At 37.1% G+C, this 22,769-nt stretch overlaps 2 protein-coding genes across 13 annotated transcripts in view; one reads left to right on the forward strand and one right to left on the reverse strand.

Moving 5' to 3' along the window:
• CASK (calcium/calmodulin dependent serine protein kinase) overlaps nucleotides 1-22,769 on the reverse strand; it is a 420,545-nt gene that overhangs the window by 159,441 nt on the left and 238,335 nt on the right. The gene's annotated exons all lie outside the window — the stretch shown is intronic.
• Nucleotides 4,157-7,252, forward strand: GPR34 (G protein-coupled receptor 34). Its single transcript, XM_084625920.1, has 2 exons — nucleotides 4,157-4,227; nucleotides 5,877-7,252. Exon 2 carries the CDS (start codon nucleotides 5,904-5,906, stop codon nucleotides 7,038-7,040), a length of 1,137 nt encoding a protein of 378 aa, XP_084482046.1. The 5' UTR covers nucleotides 4,157-4,227; nucleotides 5,877-5,903; the 3' UTR covers nucleotides 7,041-7,252.

Here is a 22,769-nt window from a genome sequence, read left to right on the forward strand (position 1 = left end):
ATGTTTTTCTACATTTTTATATATATTGTATTCTGTTACTATAATCAAAGTATATTATTTTTTATTATAAATATTTGCACTGTAAAAATGATAAAACAAAACAGTATTTCAATTCACCTCATACATGTACTGTAGTGCAATCTCTTTGTCGTGAAAGGTCCTTGAGGACCTGCTCCATGATTTTTCCAGGGACTGAAGTGAGGCTGACTGGCCTGTAGTTCTCAGGATCCTCCTCCTTCCCTTTTTTAAAGATTGGCACTACATTAGCCTTTTTCCAGTCATCCGGGACTTCCCCCTGTTCGCCACGAGTTTTCAAAGATAATGGCCAATGGCTCTGCAATCACAGCCGCCAGTTCCTTTAGCACTCTCGGATGCAACTCGTCCGGCCCCATGGACTTGTGTAGGTCCAGCTTTTCTAAATAGTTCCTAACCACCTCTTTCTCCACAGAGGGCTGGCCATCTATTCCCCATTCCTATGCCCCCTTCATGCTTCAGCCACCATTCCACAGGACATGCGATTGGCTGAACAAGTAGGACTGAGAGGACTTGCAGGCTCTAAAATTTTACATTGTTTTATTTTTAATGCAGTTTTTTGTATATAATTCTACATTTGTAAGTTCAACTTTCATGATAAAGAGATTGCACTACAATACTTGTACTAGGTGAATTGAAAAATACAATTTCTTTTGTTTTTTTACGGTGCAAATACTTGTAATCGAAAATAAATATAAAGTGAGCACTGTGCACTTTGTATTCTGTATTTTAATTCCAATGACTGTATTTAAAAATGTAGAAAACATTCAAAAGTATTTAAATAAATGGTATTCTATTATTGTTTAACAGTGCGATGAATTGCATATTTATTTTTTGTGTACATATATATATATTTAGTGACAGGGTCAGGCCAGATGGCTACAGGAGAGTGATAGAAGGCAGCCATATTAACCCCAGGTTAAGGAGGTCACTTTTTCCTGGGTAAGGTAACAGGGAAGGTTCCAGAACAATCAGGAACTTTCTGGAAACAATTAAGGCAGACAGGCTGATTAGAACACCTGCATCCAAACAAGAAGCTGCAAGAATCAATTAAGACAGACAGGCTAATCAGGGCACCTGGGTTTTAAAAAGGAGCTCACTTCAGTTTGTGGTGTGCGTGCGAGGAGCTGGGAGCAAGAGGCTCAAGAAGCTGAGAGTGAGAAGGCGTACTACTAGAAGACTGAGAAGTACAAGCATTATCAGACATCAGGAAGAAAGTTCAGTGGTGAAAATAAAGAAGGTGTTGGGAGGATGCCATGGGGAAGTAGCCCAGGGAGTTGTAGCGGTCACGCAGCTGTTACAGGAGCCACTGTAGACAGCTGCAATCCACAGGGCCCTGGGCTGGAACCCGGAGTAGAGGGCGGGCCAGAGTTCCTCCCATCCCCCTACTTAATACTGGAGGAGTTGAACTGGCCTGTGGGTTCCACCAGAGGGGAAGGCTCTGGCCTGTTCCCCGATCCACCAGGTGGATCAGCAGAGACTGCGGGGATTGTTCTTCTTCCTTTCCCCATGCTGGCCAGTGATGAGGCTAACTGAATGAATGGCAAATTTAGGCCACGAAAGTGGCCAAACTGAGGACTGCCGTGAACCTCTGAGGCGAGCAAATCCGACAATAAGCACAGGCAGAGGACGAACTTTGTCACAATATATATATATATTTATATAACCTGATATGGAACAGCAGGCAGTATTTAATACATCTAGCTAAGTTTACTCCTGGGGGAATCCTGTGCCATTGAGCAATGCAGAATTTGCACAGAATTAATGGTCTGAGCACAATTTTCTCCCCCCACCCTTGCCACACAAATGGGCTGCAGAGCTGCTGGCCGCCACTAGGAGGCCACTGGACCCGGCAGAGCCCAGCTCTACAACAAAAGAAACTGCAGGTAGGAGGGGGAGGGAGCTGGAGGGTTCCTGGAAGCTGCAGTTCCCCGCCCTGAAGGAAGGAGGCAGCATGCAGGAAACTCTATACAATCCTGGAACCCAGCATTAGGCTGTTTCTCCCTCAGGATCCCTGGGATTTGGGAGGGTAGGAGATGCGAGTGTCTGGGCTGGGGGGCAGCCCTGCAGCTGAGCTCTAGAGGGTATCTGGCCCCCTGCCTGGGCTCTGGGAGGGAGGGGTCAGAGAAACAGGAACTGGTTTGTCATACGGGTTTCTTTAACTCTCTATTTCTGGGGGAACTTTTGTGTGTGTCTGTATTGTTACAGACATAGTTGCTGACAGGTATTTTGAAATAAATAACCTCAATAATTGAAACTGACGTGATTATATAGTGTTATGTTGACAAATAAAATATGCAGAATTTAAAATATTGTGTGCAGAATTTTTAATTTTTTGGTTCAGAATTCCCCCAAGAGTACAAATTCCTCCACAAGCACAATGAACCCTTGGAGCATTTTTTGCATCTCCTCACAACTGTCAAACCAATCATATTAAGGTTAGCGTGTTTAAATGGATCAATGTCAAAACTACATATTGCTTTTTGGAGAATAATTTACTGCAGAAATTGAAAAACTGAAAGCTATCGATGAGCAACGTCTCTATCCCTCCGCAGCCCGTTGGGTGATTTTGGGGTTTCCAGGAATGTATGGCCAGATGTACTTGGCCTTGCTCTCTTGTACCAAACTTCTGGAAAAGGTTGGAACTTGTATAATAAATAACTGACAGGCTTAATTAATGTTAGTGCCACTGCCATTAATCTGCTTAAACCTCTGGCACAAATGGAACAGATTTGTTGAATAAGAGGACAGTTTGTTACACAGTCATTTTTATTGCTCCAGGTGTATTTTAATAAACTAACAATGGAGTATTTATAAGCCATCATATATGGTTACAAGGAACTTGACCTCTTGAATCTGGAAGAGTTGCTACACAACCTCCCAATATGCAAGGCTGAACACACTACAGATGAGTGCAACTATGGAAGAATCTACTTTGGCCAGAAATACATAAGGACTAATTACATGAACGTTACTTTATATTGGAGGCTCTCTTTGATGAAGCTCAACAATTTCTACTACATTAAAATATTCTGTTTAATTCAGGATCATATTAAAAGAAAACCACATGGTAGAAAACACCTTCTTCCATATCCCAGTCAATAATACAAGTATCACCCTACATTCCCCAATCCCTTATCCCTGGGATGTATTTCTATATCAGTATATGATAAAAAAAAGATGTACAAATGTGCTTCTAATGCTCTCCCATGGTTTAGTTGTTAAGAAGTAGTATAAACTATATTACAGCTTATTCAAAACAACCTTCCTGTGTGACTACCAAAACCCATTAAACCAAATGAGGCTCTGTGCTACCTTTGTGGTTTCCCAATTCTGGAATCAGTGAACGCCAAAAAACATCTTAGAGCAGCTTCAGGGATGTTCTAAGTTGTGCCTGGCTGCCCATGGTCCCAAGAGGGCTGCTCTAGCAGCTGGGGATTGCTGGAGTGCAGTGATACTGCAGACATGCCCTCTTATCCCTGGCTACAAAGACCATGTGTTGAAAGAATCTCCAAATAGCTTGTTAAATGACCATTTCAGCCTTTTGGCACTGGAGCAGCAAAAAGGAGCCATATTGGCAGAGAACCTGAAGCACTCTCTCATAAATCCTATGAATTGTTTTATATAAAACTCAAACTCTTAAGAAAAAAATAGTAGCCCCTTATAAGAAGATATAGCTTCCTAATTAGCCTAATTGAAAGTTGAAGAATCCAGAGGCAGCTCTTGACTCCCACCCAAACAAATTATGGATGTGGTATTGTAGTTTTTGATTATCAGAATTTTGGAGGCAGATACATCCAAGCCAACAGCACCTTAATTATTTTCCAAAAGGAAGCCATCAAAAGTTTCTAGACAAAAGTCAAAATGTCCAATTACTCTTGTATTGAGCTTTGGACAAAACAACACATACAGAAAAACTGATTAAGATTTGGCAAAAAACAAAACTACTATTTTAAACCGAGACTCAATTTTATAAGCTGTAAAAACAAAAACAAAAAAACAAAACAAGAAAAAACCTTTGCCAGAAACATCACCACAGCAACACAGGAAGTTTATCTAGCTGACAGGGCTGATTCTTATCACAGAGAAGTTTTTTTTTTTAGCTTTCTAATAAGACATGCACATTATCTTCCTCTTTCCTTTTAAAGGGTTTTAGAAAACAGTCAGCAGAAGAGGTCCATAAGGAATCAGAAGGTGAGTATTTCCCTTTTCATTAAAGATATACTAAATCAAATTTCAAATGAAATATATATTATAAAAGGTACTACTGACCATTCAGGAACTTAAAACATTTAGTTACAAGCCTCAAAGTTTAAGTAAATTATGTCTGATTTGATATCTGTGATAGTATTTGTCCCGGCAGCTGAGAAGAACTTTGATTGCAATACTTATATAACTTGCTTAATATTCACGTCTCTATTTTGCTTAAAAACTAACTATATAAATCATAGTATCAAGGTTTTTCCCCCCATGAACAGAGCTTAAATTAGCAAAGTGAAAGATGGTCTTGAAAAGTACAATTGAAATAAACATACTCTCTATTAGATCAAACCTACTTCTTTTACAATAGTTTGTGGTCTAAGTAATGCAGTCTGACAACACCATTTTCAGTATATTACTTACTATTATCATAAGAACAGCCAACATGGTATACAAAAATATTTTAGATCTTCCATTCAATTATTCTGAATCTTTCAAGTGTACATCTTTATGCATGTTATTAGCTCTTAGCAATATTCAGATTTTTTCTTCTGTATTATATTGTTGCCATCTGCACTGTTAAAATTGTATCCCATATTCAATTACAGCCTCCATTTTCAAGAGTTAATACATAAATGAAAGTTTACTGTAAGATGGAATTTGGGATACTTTCCCCCCCACTGTTACCCCCAAAAATCTGTTGTTCTGTTAGAGTTATAAGAATACAAACAAGTGTAAAACTGAGTTTATCAAAACCAAAGATCTGTCTTAAAAAAAACAAACCCTGAACTCAGTGAAGCGGTCATTTACTCAGTAACCCAGTACTTTAATTTCCATATTTTGACAGATGCTCTTATGCAAAAAAATCCAAAAACAAAAAGAACCCATGAGCACTCAAATAAATTAAAATAAAGTCAAAAGAGAGACTTAACAGACTAAATAGTGTCATTAGCAAAACATGTATAATACTGAAATATATATACAAATCAGATACAAAAGTGAAGAAGTTAGTCAATTACTTATTTGATCAAAGGTACATCATTCTATTATTTTCATTGCTGTTTTGCCCCTTCAGGAAAACACTTATTTTATGCATTTCTATTAAAAATATCTTTTTTAACTCTGTGAAGCCAAGGCTGAGGCTCTGTCTTCTGGTTTTATTGTGATTTCCTGCCCCGCAACAAACTCAGAATTAGAGATGGTGTGAAAATAACTCAGCACTCCATGGAACAAATATAAATATACACAACAAAATAAAAAATTGTAAGTATAATTTGTCTTACCTCTCCCTCACAGACAATACAAAAAGAGTTATATTTTAAAAAGTAATTACAACGTAACTATAAATGAATTTTTGCATGAGTTTTGTTTCAGCATCTGCTTTTGCACACTCAGGGGAAGTGTGAAAAGAAGAGGCTATAACACACAAGTGCCTCAATAATTTTGAAATGTGGTTGAAAGTTCTTCTGCACAACTGACTGCACTTAATAAATTATAGATAGTTGTATTTGTTACTATTGTTGCTGCCTTTAAACATCTATAAATAATTTGATTTAAGACTGTGCCTATGACAAAGTAATGTAACATACAACATTAATATCACAGCGAACAATTCTTAAGTATTTCCCTTTGCATCCTTATAGGACAGTGTAAGGAAGCTCCAACAGACTATGGACACAACTTCAACTGAGCTCCCGAACTCTTCTCCATACAAGGAAGTCTTCTGGAGTTACCAAACTGAGCTAACCAGAAACTTCTCTTCAGAAACCCTAAATGCTACTGTCTGTTCCATGGAAGAAGGCTCATTGTCTCTTGTTTTCATCATTTTTTACTCCATTATTTTTGTCATTGGATTGGTTGGCAATATTATAGCCTTGTTTGCTTTTTTGTGCATTAATCACAAAAGAAATTCTATCCAGATTTACCTGCTTAATGTAGCCATTGCAGACCTTCTACTGATCTTCTGCCTCCCCTTCCGTATACTATATCATATTAACAAAGACACATGGATGTTGGGATTGATTTTCTGCAAGATTGTTGGAACCCTATTTTATATGAACATGTACATTAGCATCATACTGCTGGGATTAATTAGCATGGATCGTTATGTAAAAATTAACAAGTCTATACGACGTCCAAAAATGTTAACAGCTACACGAAGCAGATATATCTGTTGCATATTGTGGACAATTGCAGTAATAGGACTCATAATTATAGTTGCTCAGTCTGCTAAGAGGGAAGAATACAATTCGACCATGTGCTTCCATTACAGAGATAAACAGAATGCAAAAATGGAAGCAATTTTAAACTATATTCTTGTTATAGTCTTTTGGATAGTTTTCTTTCTACTAATACTTTCATATGTTAAAATTGCGAAGAACCTTCTGAAAATTTCCAAGAAAAGAGCAGATTTTCCCAATGCCGGAAAGTACAGCACCACTGCAAGGAATTCCTTCATTGTACTTATTATTTTCACCCTGTGTTTTGTTCCATATCACATATTCCGATTTGTCTACATTACATCACAATTACAACACACATCTTGTTACTGGAAGGAGTTAATTCACAAATGCAATGAGATTATGCTTGTATTTTCAGCTTTCAACAGCTGTTTAGATCCAGTTATGTATTTCTTAATGTCCAGCAGTGTTCGTAAGACTGTATGCCAACTTATTTGTAGAAGACTTCATGGGGACTCAAGTGTGAGCGACAGTATTTCAGAAATGAAACCTGGACAATCTCGTCATGATACTGCGACTACCATTATCCCCCATTCAAGCTTTTTAAAGAAAAATTCCCTCATCTGATTGCTTAAATATAATGGACAACCGCTTCCCAAAAAGACAAGCAGATAATCTACTAGATAATCGACACTGGATGTACATGGGTACAGGGATGTACAACAATGCAGAGCTGGAAATACTGCCTCGAGAAAAGCCTTTCCCCCCTCCTTTCCTTCCTTTTTTACGAGTATGGGAGGTCATACTTCAACTGCTTAAACAAATTAAAAATGATTTTTGGTGAGAAAGAGCTTAACTTTTTTATTATTACAAATCAATATGAACTTTCATTTAAAGATTCATTTAGGACAGGATTAATCTACAGCACTTTCTTTCAGAAACAAATTTTTAAAATGGGACCTTGATGTGTGCACAAGAAGCTTTACACACCCAAATACTTGGTATGCATTTATTAGCACTACTAGCTATGCACATATGATGGAATGAATTTTGCACAAGTAAATCTTTACCTGTATCTAATTCAAAGCAACTATGAAACAGATGTATTACAGATTTTATAAATCCATCTTTGAAAAAAATATATTTTAGCAGGCTTCAAAAATAAATCAGCATCTTAACTGCATTTATTAAACTAACCCTTTCAGCAAAATGTATCATACTCTATTATGAATGTGGCTTACACAGAAGGTAAAAAACAAGACAATTATTAGTTCATTTATTGGAAAAATGTGCTTTATATTTTGTTTATTAAGCAAAATTAGAATATTCAACTACTATTTTTGAAATCCTCTAACAAGCCTTCTAGAACCTTCATGATGTTAAACACCAATCTTAACTCAGGTGGGAAAAAAGTCAAAATACAGGAAAGTACGCAATTCACATTTTGAGGCGTTGGGAGGAGGAGGAGGATTATCCAAGATTTGTTTCAAAATTCTATTGACAAATCTAATAATTTCAAAACATACATGCATGCCAAAATCTCAACAAGGATAAGAAATTCAGAACGAAAGACAGTTCTATAAACTGTAAATACAAAATTAAGCTATTGTGGATGTAGAAGGATTTGAAATGAGCAGCGTTTTGTCAGTTCTGGTCTCTGTTCAACCCCAATTACCTAGGTTTTGAGGTTAATATCTACTTGTATATTTCCAAAACCATTTATTTCAAATATAATACCTCTATGGCAGAGACCATGTCTTTTAACATGACTGAAGTATCATACTCACCAACGATGTTATGCAAATAACAATCAAATATTAAATGTGGACTGCATACTGTATAGCCCAATTCAAGATTAAAACCAAGCAGATTTATGCAGTTAATGTGTGCAGGCTGAGTAAAATTTTTAACAAAGTTAAACTAGCCTTGATGACTAGGGTGAGTGAGGGAGGGAGCTGGACTAAGAATGGAACTTGAATCTCTAATGTGATAGGCCACAATACTGGACAGGCCTGAATTTTGTTTTAAACTCTAAAATAAAGGGTCAAATCCTGTGAAATTTGAGTAACTTTATTCAAGTGAGTAGTTGTATTGAAGTTGATGAAAACGCTCATGTGACTGCTCACTACATCTTTGCAAGACTGGATCCTAAGGCATCTGTCATAAATATAAAGGGAAGGCTAACCACCTTTAAATCCCTCCTGGCCAGAGGAAAAAACCCTTTCACCTGTAAAGGGTTAAGAAGCTAAAGATAACCTCGCTGGCACCTGACCAAAATGACCAATGAGGAGACAAGATACTTTCAAAGCTGGAGGGGGGCGGTTTAAACAAAGAGTTCTCTCTGTCTGTGTGTTTTCTTTTGCCGGGACCAGAGCAGGAATGCAGGTCAGAACTCCTGTAAAGGGTTAATAAGCAATCTAGTTAGATATGCGTTACATTCGGTTTTGTTTAAATGGCTGATAAAATAAGTTGTGCTGAATGGAATGTATATTCCGTGTTTTGTTTTTTTTTTTTTTTGGTAACTTAAGGTTTTGCCTAGGTTTTGCTCTATGTTTTGAATCTGATTACCCTATAAGGTATTTACCATCCTGATTTTACAGAGGTGATTCTTTTACTTTTTCTTCAATTAAAATTTTTCTTTTAAGAACCTGATTGCTTTTTTATTGTTCTTAAGATCCAAGGGTTTGGGTCTGTGTTCACCTATGCAAATTGGTGAGGATTTTTATCAAGCCTTCCCCAGGAAAGGGGGTGTAGGGCTTGGGGGGATTTTTTGAGGAAAGACATTTCCAAGCGGGCTCTTTCCCGGTTATATTTTGTTACACGCTTGGTGGTGGCAGCAATAAAGTCTGGGGACAAAAGGAAAAATAGTTTGTACCTTGGGGAAGTTTTAACCTAAAATGGTAAAAATAAGCGTAGAGGGTTTTTCATGCAGGTCCCCTCATCTGTACCCTAGAGTTCAGAGTGGGGAAGGAACCTTGACAGCATCATGTTGCATGTCTAAACTTGCATGTTTTCAATACTGGGGAAAATCCTGGTTCCAGTCAATGGCAAAACTCCTATTGACCTCAGTGGAACCAAGATTTCACACACTGTTTCTTTTACATTTTGGACATCACTTTAGTGTATTTTTTCTGCCAATCTATTATTGTTCAGGTTTGCTGCAGCTGGATATAAATGTGTTCACTAAACCACGATTACTGGTAACCGTATATTATTACATTTCAAAGCTGTGGGTATCTTTTGTATCTTCTTTAGAAATAATGTGATTCTTATAATTTTATGTTTTACTTACAGTCCAACATTTGCATTTTTCTTGAATGTTTTAACATATACAAATATTTGAGATTGATGTTAGTGTAGTTCCTGAAGGATTCTTATAGCAATTTCTAATCTACTTTTCAGAATGTATAGAAATAATGTCAATAATTAATAATAATAATAATAAATAATGGTAGACAATCATAGCTCACAGTTATGTCTTCGTCTATAAACCAGCAGGTCACATGGTCTCCTTGCTCTGTTTCCACACTCTAGCCTATGAGCCCACAAGAAAATGCATCCTTCTCTCTAGAACACTCACAAACCAAACTACTTATACATTTCTATTTCTTTTCTGACCAGAAGTAGCCAACAGAAACCACAAATGAAGTGAAAAGCAAAAATAAAATGTTCAGTGAAGTACAGATTGAAAGTAGGTTGTATATCCCTACTCACCAGGCATGGAGGGAACTGAACAAAGAAACGATTTTTAAAATTTTTTTTTAGAATATATTAATTTAAATCTAGAAACCTCATTCAAAGGTTACCATCAATAGAATCAACGTTATCATAATGGTACATTCTGGGATATCTTCAATGAACTAAATAATAGCATGAGAATTCACAAATTTTCAATTTGTTCTGAATGTCACCTTTGGGGAAAGCCAAAATCAAGTGGAAAAGTGCTCTTGATTATAGAAAAACCTGCTTCACATTTGTTTTTGTAAAGCCATCATCATTAATTTTGTTATTGTAATATTGTTTTGTAAAAAAGCAAGTAATCACTCTGCAATCAGGACAACAAAAATATTATTCAGTTTTGAAACTATAAGAGCCTATCAGATGTAATGGTGAGCTTTTTTGTTTTAATAATTTGTGTGCGATTTACTTGTGAAAGATGCTGTTCTGGAGACTGACATTGAGTATATATAGGACAGGTACAGAGCAGGCAGCAGAAATTAAACTTTTCCATATTGTCCTACCAAATTATGCTAACCTGGAGTTATCACCTTTGTGAGGTGGGGGTAATTCAATCTTAACACAACCACTATGTTAAGATTGCCAAAAGTTTCAATAAGTGCTATTTTATTTGTGACTTTTGTGATGTACAAATTTGTATACTGGGATCTGATCGAAGACCATGAATGTATTTCAATCAGGCCATTAAATATAGTGCTGTGTGAAAGCTGATTTTTGGTTCGCTGGAAGTTCCGAAAATTTTGAAAAAAGAAATTGTTTTAGATTCATCCAAAATCAATTAAAATTTTTTTTCCAGTGAACCAAAAGTCTAAAAACAATTTTTGGGGGGGGGAGGGGGGGTTGAATGCAATGTTTTGTTCAACCGCAAACTGTTTTGTTTGTGAGCTTTTAAAAATGTTTTTGTATTTTAATTTTTAAAACAAATTTCAAAAAGTCATTTTGAATAAAAAATCAAAATGTTTAGTTTAAAGAAAATACCAAAATGATTTTTTTCCCAGTTTTGCTCTGACTAAAACAATTTGGCAAAGTAGACAACTTTGAAATGTTTCCCTAAACCCAAATCTGCATTTTTGATCAAAAAAAGTTGTGGACAAAAAACATCACCCTGTTCTAATTAAAAAGACTTCTGATAGTAATGATATTGGCCAATGTTGACCTTGGTTAGATTTTAACCAGTGATCTTGTTTAAATTTTTTCTATTATGGTATACTGATAAATCTTGGAAACTTTAAAGTAAAGGTAAACACACAAATCTGTACTTATTTCTTGATGAATATTATGTGTTTGTTGGTATTGCTTTTAAATAAAATTCCAATTGTTTTGTTTCTTCATTTTAATTGTTAAAAATTTACATTTATACAACCTTTTTCATTCTAGGGGGCCGCAAAGTACTTCACATGCTAGCACACATACACACAGAGTATGAAGTGGAAGGTAGCAACTTCTAAACAAAGAGACAAGTTGACATTTTTAGGCAGGAAGTGTCTACCTTATCCCATTAAATCGGAAGAGAATTTCAGGTAGGCTATAAGCTTCAACGTTTTCCTCTTCTTGGATTGAGTTATAACAGTTTGGATGGTACAATATCATGCCCTGCAAATCAACCTTGTGAAATAACAGATCCTGAAATAACATTGGATATCTGTGGAAAGTTACATCATGATATCACAATCACATTTCAAAATGCCTTTATATAATGTGTTTGATGCACGTTTACTCTGCTGGACAAATTTCTATACGTGACAATCCAAGCAGGCAGACTGTAATTACTCCAATTGAAATTTGGCTAAGACACCAGGATTATTCCCTCTACACTTGTGAAATGTGCCACATGAAAAGAGACTTGAACAAGTAGTTTGGACCTCTATTGTACATTTAATCCCAAAGATGGCAACCAATAATATGAGTGGGCATTGTACAATACCCACTCCATCACCCTTCATCATGCTGAGCAGTACACGGATTTCAATACCACTATTCTTGAAGTACTATTCCTCGTAACTGCCAGATTGTGACACCCTCACTGTTTTCAGTGGGATTCCTGCAGATGTCTCTATATGCATTTCATGGGCCTCAGGCTGCTCTTCTATTGAAGTCAGTGGCAAATTTTCCATTGACTTCAATGGGTGCAACATCACGACTACGTCTCAGCCTTTCTCTAAATTGTGTAAATACACATGTACTCTCACACTATATAATTACACACACATGGAAGGTAAGGAAGGAAACATTTGAGTGTATTCCACTTTGGGCCCGTCAAACTTGACAAATCCTTTAATAGCTTAGCTATTCTAAAACATATTGAAAGACCAACCCTAAGCAAAGTATTTTCAAAATTTAAGGAATAAAGGCCAGGCTTGAGTTATCAGCACATAAAAATGTTTCTGGCTCTAGTAAACAACTTTTGTTTTCATACCCCATTTAATTGCACTCCTAGTTTTAATTTGTAAATTGGTATGTTTTCTGGGAGGAGAATATGGGAGAAGTGAAATGTTAAATATACTATTGAATCACCAGAATAATTAAGAGTTGAAGTGAATAAGTAACTTCCCCTAAACAACAGTGAATTTAGTCTTGAAACCCCCAAAAGTAAGAACAGTCTTGCAGCACTGTTTTCAGCAACAAACAAATAGGGGCAGATCACTCCCTGCACTGGGAAATTCCAGCAGGGACCTAGCCTGAGACTACCTTTGAAATTATACATAGAAAGGATGCATGTGTTGCACAGTATGGAGAGGCTCCTCAGAGAAGATGCTACAGCCTCACTAGACCAAAATAAATTTCTTGCATATTCCCTGCAGACGCATTGTAAACCTTCCAGCCCTATCGCCACCCCCCACACAAATCCCTGGACCAACTGAGGGCTCGCCATAGAGTCTGGGCAAGGGATGAAAAAACCACAAATATAACAGGGCCCCCGCACATGTAGACAGTGACAGATGACATGCACAGATATCAGAAGGAGAAGACAGCTCTTCAATTCCCAGAGCACCGGAACCAGAGTATCACCATCAGAAAATTAAGTACTTTCTCTCTCTCTCTCCTGGCTGGGTGTAGGGAGCAATTCTGCCTGGGAGTAGGGACCAATAGCACTTGAAACTCTGCAATGTTACTGGAATATGAGAAACAGTTGAACTGACCTTTTTTTTAAAAAAAGTTTTATTAGGGCTGTCAAGAGACTAAAAAAATTAATCGCAATTAATTGCACTGTTAAACAATAATAGAATACCATTTATTTAAATATTTTTGGATGTTTTCTACATTTGCAAATATATTGATTTCAATTACAACAGAATAGAAAGTGTACAGTGCTCATTTTATATTTATTTTTGCTTACAAGTATTTGCACTGTAAAAAACAAAAATAGTAGTATTTTTCAATTCACCTAACACAAGTAGTGTAGTGCAATCTCTTTATCATGAAAGCTGAACTTACAAATGTAGAATTATGTACAAAAAGAAACTTGCATTCAAAAATAACATTTAGAGCCTGGAAGTCTGCTCAGTCCTACTTCTTGTTCAGCCAATCACTCAAACAAACAAGTTTGTTTACATTTGCAGGAGATAATGCTGCCTGCTTCTTGTTTACAATGTCACTTGAAAGTGAGAACAAGCATTCTCATGGCATTTGTAGCCAGCGTCCCAACATATTTATGTGCCAGATGCCCTAAAGATTCATATATCCCTTCATGCTTCAACCACCATTCCAGGAGACATGCATCCATGCTGATGACTGGTTCTGCTCGATAACAATCTAAAGCAGTGCAGACCGATGCCTGTTTATTTTCATTATCTGAGTCAAATGCCACCAGCAGAAGGTTGATTTTCTTTTTTGGTGGTTTGGGTTCTGTAATTTCCACATCAGCGTGTTGCTCTTTTAAGACTTCTGAAAGCATGCTCCACATCTCGTCCCTCTGAGATTTTGGAAGGCACTTCAGATTCTTAAACCTTGTGTTGAGTGCTGTAGCTATCTTTAGAAATCTCACATCAGTACCTTCTTTGCGTTTTGTCAAATCTGAAGTGTTCCTAAAATGAACAACATGTGCTGGGTCATCATCCGAGATGGCTGTAACTTGAATATATGGCAGAATGTGAGTAAAACAGCAGGGAACATACAATTCTCCCCCAAGGAGTTCAGTCACAAATTTAATTAATGCATTTTTTTTAAACGAGTGTCATCAGCATGGAAGCATGTCCTCTGGAATGGTTGCCGAAGCATGAAGGGGCATACGACTGTTTAGCATATCTGGCATGTAAATATCTTGCAATGCTGACTACAAAAGTGCCATGCAAATGCCTGTTCTTACTTTCTGGTGACATTGTAAATAAGAAGCGGGCAGCATTATCTCCTGTAAATGTAAACAAACTTGTCTGTCTTAGCGATTGACTGAACAAGTAGTAAGACTGAGTGGACTTGTAGGCTCTGAAGTTTTACATAACTGTACTCAAAAACAAAACAATGTAACAAAAATCTACATCTGTAAGTTACACTTTCATGAGAGAGAGAGATTGCACTGGAGTACTTGTTTATCATTTTTACAGTGGAAATATTTGTAATAAAATTATATTCACTTTGATTTCAACTACTCTCTCTCTATATATATATATATACACACACACACAATATACATGAAATACAATATGTAGGAAAACGTAGGCAAACATCCAACATACTTAATAATTGGTATTCTATTGTTTAACAGTGCGATTAAAACTGCAATTAATCAACAGCACTAATTTTCATTTTTAAACAAGAAGTCAAGAGGCAGTTATAATACTGAGCTTTAACCATCCTAATGAGAGTGATGTAAGCAATGCCCCAACGTATTACTGCCTGTGCTGCCTTTTGTAATCATTCTGCGCCCACTTCAAAATTCTATCCTGAGATTGACACATTGTCACTTCTGACTCCAGTTAAAATAGGGCTAGCACTTTATAGCATTATCCGGCAACAGAGCTTTAATTTAAGTCTCCATATTTTAACAAAAGGAGAAAAATATACTGAGGCGGGACACTCCAGATTCTTCATAGAAATATTGTTATATGAATATAGCGTAAGATACATTTTATGCAAGATGGGTCTTGTAAGGTATTATTGGAAAGGTTATAATTTACTGAATGAGATTCTCTAATTTGTATGCATGAATCACTTCTGTGTCTGGAGTTAGGAATATTAACTATGTAACAATTACAACTGTGTGTGTACTTGGGAAATGTCCACCAGACAATAAGCAATCAGCCTTGATGGGTCATTAGAAAAAGATAATGAGTCCTTAAAGGTGTGGATCTCCCATCTTCTTGGAGTTCCTTCCTGCGGACATTACAAATAAACTTGGTTTCATGGTTGCTTCAACACTGCAAGGTCAGGTGATACCATCACCTAATGCAAAATACCACCGTGGACACTGCTGGTACTTTTCCACTGGAAACAAAGGCTTCTCGCCTTATATAAATTCTATTTAAGGCTGGGAAGCAAGGCAATCAAGACTCTCCCTTCACTGCGTTCCCACCCAAGAAGAATGACTGCTAAAAGTACTTGAAGAGAGAAGGACAGAAGTCTAGTCTGTAAGAGAAATAACGAACTCTAAGCTACAGAAACTCTGCATCCTGCCTAAGTCAACATGTAGGGTGAGAAATTATATTTTATAACCTGTTTCTTTAGCGAATCAAGCTTAGCTTGCATGTTTTGTTTTATTTGCTTAGTAATCTTTGTTCTGTTTGCTATCCCTTATATTCACTTAAAATTTGCCTTTTGTAGTTAAACTTATTTCTTGTTTATAACATAACCCAGCTTTTGCAATTCATATCGGGGAGGGGATAGGGGGGCAGAAGCTGTACATCTCTCTCTCCACATTGAGGGAGAGGGCAATTTTTATGAGCTTGCACTGTGCAGATCTTTCTATACAATGCAAGACGATATTATTTTGGGTTTACATCCCAAAAGGGAAGTGCATGTGAGTGCTGGGCAATTTGCTAGCTGAGCCTTCGCATAGAGAGCTGTTTGCAGCCTCTGTGTGATTCTACAGCTGGTGCGTGCCTACCTGTGTGTGTGCGTGCACGCACGCGCTGCAAGAAGCCTAATTCAGCAAAACAGGGAGAGGGAGTCCAGGTGGCGGAGCAAGAGGGGCTCAGTGAAACCCCAGTACATCAGGTGGCATCCCGAAGGGGTGGGGAGTCCAGCTTGTCACATATACAAACTATTCCTTCCACTAAAATTTATGGAATGCAAAATCATCATGATATGTAAGATCAGACAATGAAAAGTCTGATAAATTCGGAATACTTTTGCCTGAGATACAGCATGTAGCTCTCTCATCTCCGAGCTCTCCCTGTTACGAATGTGAACACTGCTGATCACAGTGGAATGAGAGTCAGCAGGCAAAGAAAGAAAAAAAGCAAAAGCAAAAAGCTGAAGTCAGCAGAATTTACCCCTTTGATTATCAGCTTCATCTTCACTGTAATACTTAAGTTTTATTTTTGAAAATGATTAACACTAGTGAAAAACTACATTAATTCTTGTTTTTTTCACAAAACCTACAAAAAAATTCTGTATGTGGGAAAAATTTTCAGGCAACTCTACCAAAAATCCTAATGTACACAGATGCATATAAATTGAAGAAAACCAAATTCAAATTAAATTGTAATGTAACAGAATATAGTGAAAATTTTTCTTCTGTGACTACCGCTTCCAAATGTAGTTTAAATGTAAAAACTGAATTCTAAAGTCAACTTTTTCATAATCAATATAAGCTTCCTTCCCCGCCCCCCGTTTTGCATGTATGATAAAATGAGACTTCTGGAGGCAGCATGAAGAATTCCACTAGAATAATTTGGAAACTATCTAGTGTTAATGACCTGAAACCTAAACAAGACCAAAAACAAATTTTAAAGGTAAGACAGACACAAAAGTATCTTTGGGGCAGATTTTTCAAATGTTTGAGGAAAGTTATTTTACCTGTATTTACCAGATACCTGGACAGCACAGGATAGTGAACAACCTGCTTTATTTTCCTGTTTGTTATAACTACATAGCAGGTTATGAAGATATGGCTACAATATATATCCCTGCCCATGCACTCCTGTGGACAGTAAAAATGCAACACACTTTTATGGGATGTGCACATCACTTGTGCATGCAGTTATATTCATCAATTAATATATTAACTTTCACTTTTGAATGATAAAACTTAGCCAAAGCCACTGGAAATTGCAAAATTATTAATGGGCATCAATAGAGCAATGTCTACACATTTCTGGTCCCAAACGAGCAAAATATTTAGTCACAGACCTCACTCTATCCTCAGTCGACAAAGCACTTGACTTCAACAGGACTTAAAGAGGTATCTAAGTACTTTGCTGAAATGCCACTTCTAACAGCATTACATACTAGACCTAGTCATGAATTATTTGATGTAAATTTTTTTTGGTCAGGAAATGTCTGTGATTTTGACAAAAAACTTTCATCAGGAAGATTTTCTTGGGGGCAGGGAGTGGAGGGGGAGAGAGCGTCACACACACACGCACGTTCAAGGAATATTTTTTTAGAATTTCCTGCCCAGTTCTGATTCATATACGTAATAAAACAAACCCGCAATTTTACTACAGAACTTTTTTTTTTTTTAAACTAAAGCATCAATAGTCACAAGATACTACACTAACTCATACACATGCTATGCAACTGTTCTTTTGGAAGCATAATCAGAGTTGTAGCTCCACAGTAGTTAATCCATATTTGTGAGACAATATTATTAGTCGCCCTATATTTACAAAACATCCTAAACTATAACCAATTTAAAACGTGTTAAAATTCTTTTCCAATTTTGCATATGCTATACATCAGTGGTTCTCAAACTGGGGTCCGTGGACCATTGGGGGTCCACAAGGGTACTCCAGGGGGTTTGTGAGTCATGTCCAGAGGCCCTGGCCCTGCTGATCAACTCCTCCCCCTCCCTCCCAGTGCTTCCTGCATGCTGCGGAACAGCTGTTCAGTGGCATGCAGGAGGCGCTGGGAGGGAGGAGAAGGAGCAGGGACGGAGTGCGCTCAGGGGAAGGGTGGAAAGAGGTGGAGAAGAGGAGGGGCAGGGATGGAGGAGGGGGGAAGAGGTGGGGTGGGGCCTTGGGGAAGAGGTGGAGTGGGGGCGGGGCCTGGGACTAAGTGGGGTTTGAGCACCCCCAGAAAAATAAGCAGCTGGTCTGGGGGGGGTCTGCGAAAAATTTTAAATCAAGATGGGGGTTGCTAAAGTTTGAGAACCACTGCTATACATAATATTGCACAATAGGTAAGAATAGACTATCAAGCCAAAGGCTATCCTTCCACTCTGAATTTCCCTGTTTTGTGGATTTCGGTGAAGATATTTACTGTTGGGAGTATTTTTAATTTTTTTTTTAATTCTAGTAATACAATTATCTACAATAAAAGAACTCAGTTAAGTAACATCAGTATTACATGTAATATAATTTGCGATTGTGTCAAGCATATAACAACTTGTATCCCAGAGTCCCACCTGACTGCTCTCCATCTGGAAGCAACCTATGAATCTTCCTTCTTTGCCATTCCTGCTGCCATTAGTGTTTCAGAAAAATCAATGTGCTCTGATTTCAATTTCCATATTCAAAGCAATTCTGTAAATGTTTTGGTTTCTATTCACATTTTCCTTTTTTGAAAATGGAAGCCATAAATACAAATACTTGTTTCAGAGTAACAGCCGTGTTAGTCTGTATTCGCAGAAAGAAAAGGAGTACTTGTGGCACCTTAGAGACTAACCAATTTATTAGAGCATAAGCTTTCGTGAGCTACGCTGTAGCTCACGAAAGCTTATGCTCTAATAAATTGGTTAGTCTCTAAGGTGCCACAAGTACTCCTTTTCTTTTTACAAATACTTGTGTTTCTTGTCTACTTTTCATTTTTCATCACCATTATTCGTTTCCCAAATGTTACTGTATCTTGATTTTGGTGGTGGTGGTACTAATAATAAAGCAGTCAACATTTTAACATAATACTTACAGAAACATCTGTTGGAATGTTATGAGACAACATGAATAAATCAGACCAACTCCTCTGCAACCTATATAAATGCATATTTTAAAAAAATGTAGATGCATATTTTGCACTTGGTAGATAAGATCATAACACATAGTAAGGAGCTTTGCTAATTATATACATACCTGTCTATAGTATTAACGAATATAACACAGAATATCAATTCAGTTAATTTTTAAACGTCAACAGCAAGTAAAAAATATTTGAAGGCCTCAATCGGTATTAAGGAATAAATATTTGAAACAAATGGCCAAAAGAGATTTTTCTCCTTACAAAAATGCCTTTACAGAAAGAAATCCATATGCTAAATTTCAGTACAGAAGTCATTTTATTACAGCAGATAAACCACCTAAAAAGATGTCTTGCTATGCTGACAAACCTATAGTGCCACTACTGAGCACGGTTAGAAAACATAAATCACAAAATCAAATGGGTGCAAGGGCAGAATATTTTCTCCCAATGAACACAATGTTTTTAATGGCTACCCAGCTGTAGAGAAGAAAAACATTATGATCAAAATTACAATTAACGCATCATTTAACAACTTCGTACCGGCAAAGTTTGGAGTATCTGTGCAAGTAGCACTACACATTGGTACTGGTACTACACATTAGAAGGTCGGATCAGGAAATGCTGATTCTTGGTTTTTGATTCTGAAAGTTTTAAAGAATACTCAACTCCACTGCTCCCTCTCATTCTCTCACAATGCGATTTCCAATATTGTGAATTAATGATGGATTCCTTAATTCCTTATTTGTTTAATTTGCGCTATCATCACTTTCTGCCAATAGAAAGCCAAGAGTACGTTCATAGGCTCATTTACACTGTTGAAAGCTGTAGTCCTACCTCTGGTGCGTTTGATGTTTAATGGTACTGTATTTAAACGTGGGAACATCAACTGGCACTATGAAACAAAGCATATGGATTTTAACTGCAATTATCCACCGGGCTCCCATTTAAGATCAGACAAGATCACTTAATTAAAAGATGAATATTTTCAGAGCACAAATATTTCAAAAGCTACTTGCACTCAGGAAAATGCAACTGAAGCTTCACTGAGGTGTGTGCGGGAAATAGCATAACAGGAAACCTTTTATAGATGTGGACATTATTAAGCAGCGTATGACTACTACGGCTGAAACCCTTTTTGCAGAGAAGAAAGATGTTGACACCTTCAGACTTTTTTTGACAGAGAGAAATTTATGGAGGATTTGTTGTCCCTTACACCACATAACAATCCCATGACAGGTGAGGATTTGTTTAATTCTGTTCAAACTTTTTTTCTAATGAAGGTTTAGACAGGACTCAGATTGGGTCAATTACAACAGATAGCGCACCTACCATGATTGGTACTGCATCCCAATTTGATTTTCTATCACTGTAATCCACCAAACCACACTCTGTGCAAAGCTTAGCATGAGTAAGCTAATGTTATGTCAATGGTGATAAAACTTGTCAACTTCCTTCAGTCCAAGTCAGCGCTGCAACACAGCTCAAAAGCTTACTTTCTGAAGTATCTGCCGATTACAATGATCTGTTGGTTCATAATGACGTCCGTTGGCTGAACAAAGGCAAGTACTAAGAAGGCTGTGGCAAACTGGAGTTCATGTGGAAAAATAGCTACATAAAAGTCCAGGGAAAAAGGCAGCAGAGCTATACAAATTTTTGAGGGATGCCACAAGCATGAACATCCTGGCCTTCCTTGTTGATTTGACAGGCCACTTAAATTATTTCAACTTAAAGCTACAGGGGTGAAATAAAAACATAGTGGATCTCTACCACGTCACTGCATTTCAAAAAAATGGAGTCTCTTCAAAAGTGATTTGGAAACTGGGGAGATGCTGCATTTCCTGATACTGCTAAGTTGCTGGGACACTGCAGATGTGAATCAGATGGTGTACTCTCTGGACAGGCTTTTTCAAAACTTCCAGGAAAGATTCCAAGAATTAGAAGCGTTAAAGACATCATCCTATTTGTTAAGAACCCATTCATGGTCCAAACAAATGGCACTTGGTGCAATCAAGCAAAAGTATCCTTTCCAGATGCTGAAAAAGCAAAACTACAGCAGGAACGTGCTGATTTACAAGTGAATGAAGTGCTTAAGGTGCATCACACAAACTACATCTGAAAAACTTTCTGGACAACTCTTATGCTGTACTCCAAGTAACCACACTTGAGGAAGGTGGCATTTAACATCTTGACTATGTTTGGCTCGACATATGTGCGAGAGTCAGCATTCTCAACAACAAACAACATAAAATTGCATAATTGCGCCGTTTTGCCTGATAATCATCTGTACAATTGCTTCAATCTTGCCTTAACTCACTCCAAACATCAAGGCCCTTCTCCGGCAGAGGACCTGTCTCTTTTCCCACTGATGGTGACTATTATGATTCTATATTATTCATCTATATTTTATCTATAATTTGTATTGCCATACAAAATTACATTTTCAGTAGTGATCTAGTTTTAACAAGTATTTCACAGTAATTATTCATATCTCTCTATATATATGCCTACAATAATTTTATTTGACAAAACCAAAGCCAAATTTGACAAAACCAAAGCTCTTTGTAAATTGAAAGTGTCTGAAAGTGTTTTAATGCTAATATTTGCATCTACTTGACATTTTGTCTATGTACTTTCTCAAAGTCTCAGATGTAATTTATTACACCTTTCTTGGAAGTTATTTTTAGGTTATACAGTGGTTTGATTTTATTTTTCATTTAATGCACTAGAAATATAAGCAAAGGGGTATATTATTAATGCACAGCATTGTATGAGTTTATTGAACAGGAGCACTTGCAGTGTGAAAAACGTTTCTCTGGAGTCGGGACCTCACCCAAGAAATTTGAACCTTAACAAAAAATAATTGACTACCCCTGTTTTAAGGAACTATTTGGGCTGCTGCTGTGGTTTTTGATAGGTGATAAGACTGTTTTCAATTCTTCGGCAGAGGATTATTTAGAAGAAGTGGTGCAACAGACACCCGTTCAGTAGATCTATTATCTCTTTGCAAAGAAGATGAGACAGAGCAAGTCCCTACTAGCTGATGCAGAAAACAGTCATGGCCCTGTCTGTAAGAACCTGTGCTTTAATCAGTGGGAGGAATGACTATAAGGCCACCAGATGCCACTCAATTTCCAACACATTGCATGGGCCTAACCTATTGGGTATGAGAAGGAGTAAAAAACACTTTCTTCTTTACTTTTTCCACACCAGTTATGATATTATAGACCTCTATCATATTCCCCCCTTAGTCGTCTCTTTTTCAAACTGAAAAGTCCGAATTTTATTAATCTCTCCTCATACGGAAGCTGTTCCCTACCCCTAATAATCTTTGTTGCTCTTTTCTGAACCTTTTCCAATTCTTATATATCTTTTTTGAGATGGGGCAACTACATCTGCATGCAGTATTCAAAATGTGGAGGTACCATGGTTTTACAGAGAAGCAATATGATATTTTCTGTCTTATTATATATCTCTTTCCTAATGATTCCCAACATTGCTAGCTTTTTTGACTGCTGCTGCACACTGAGTGGATGTTTTCAGAGAACTATCCACAATGACTCCAAGATC

Source organism: Lepidochelys olivacea (assembly GCF_965140295.1).
Source record: "Lepidochelys olivacea isolate rLepOli2 genome assembly, chromosome: 1".
In the NCBI taxonomy this organism is placed as follows: Eukaryota; Metazoa; Chordata; order Testudines; family Cheloniidae; genus Lepidochelys; species Lepidochelys olivacea.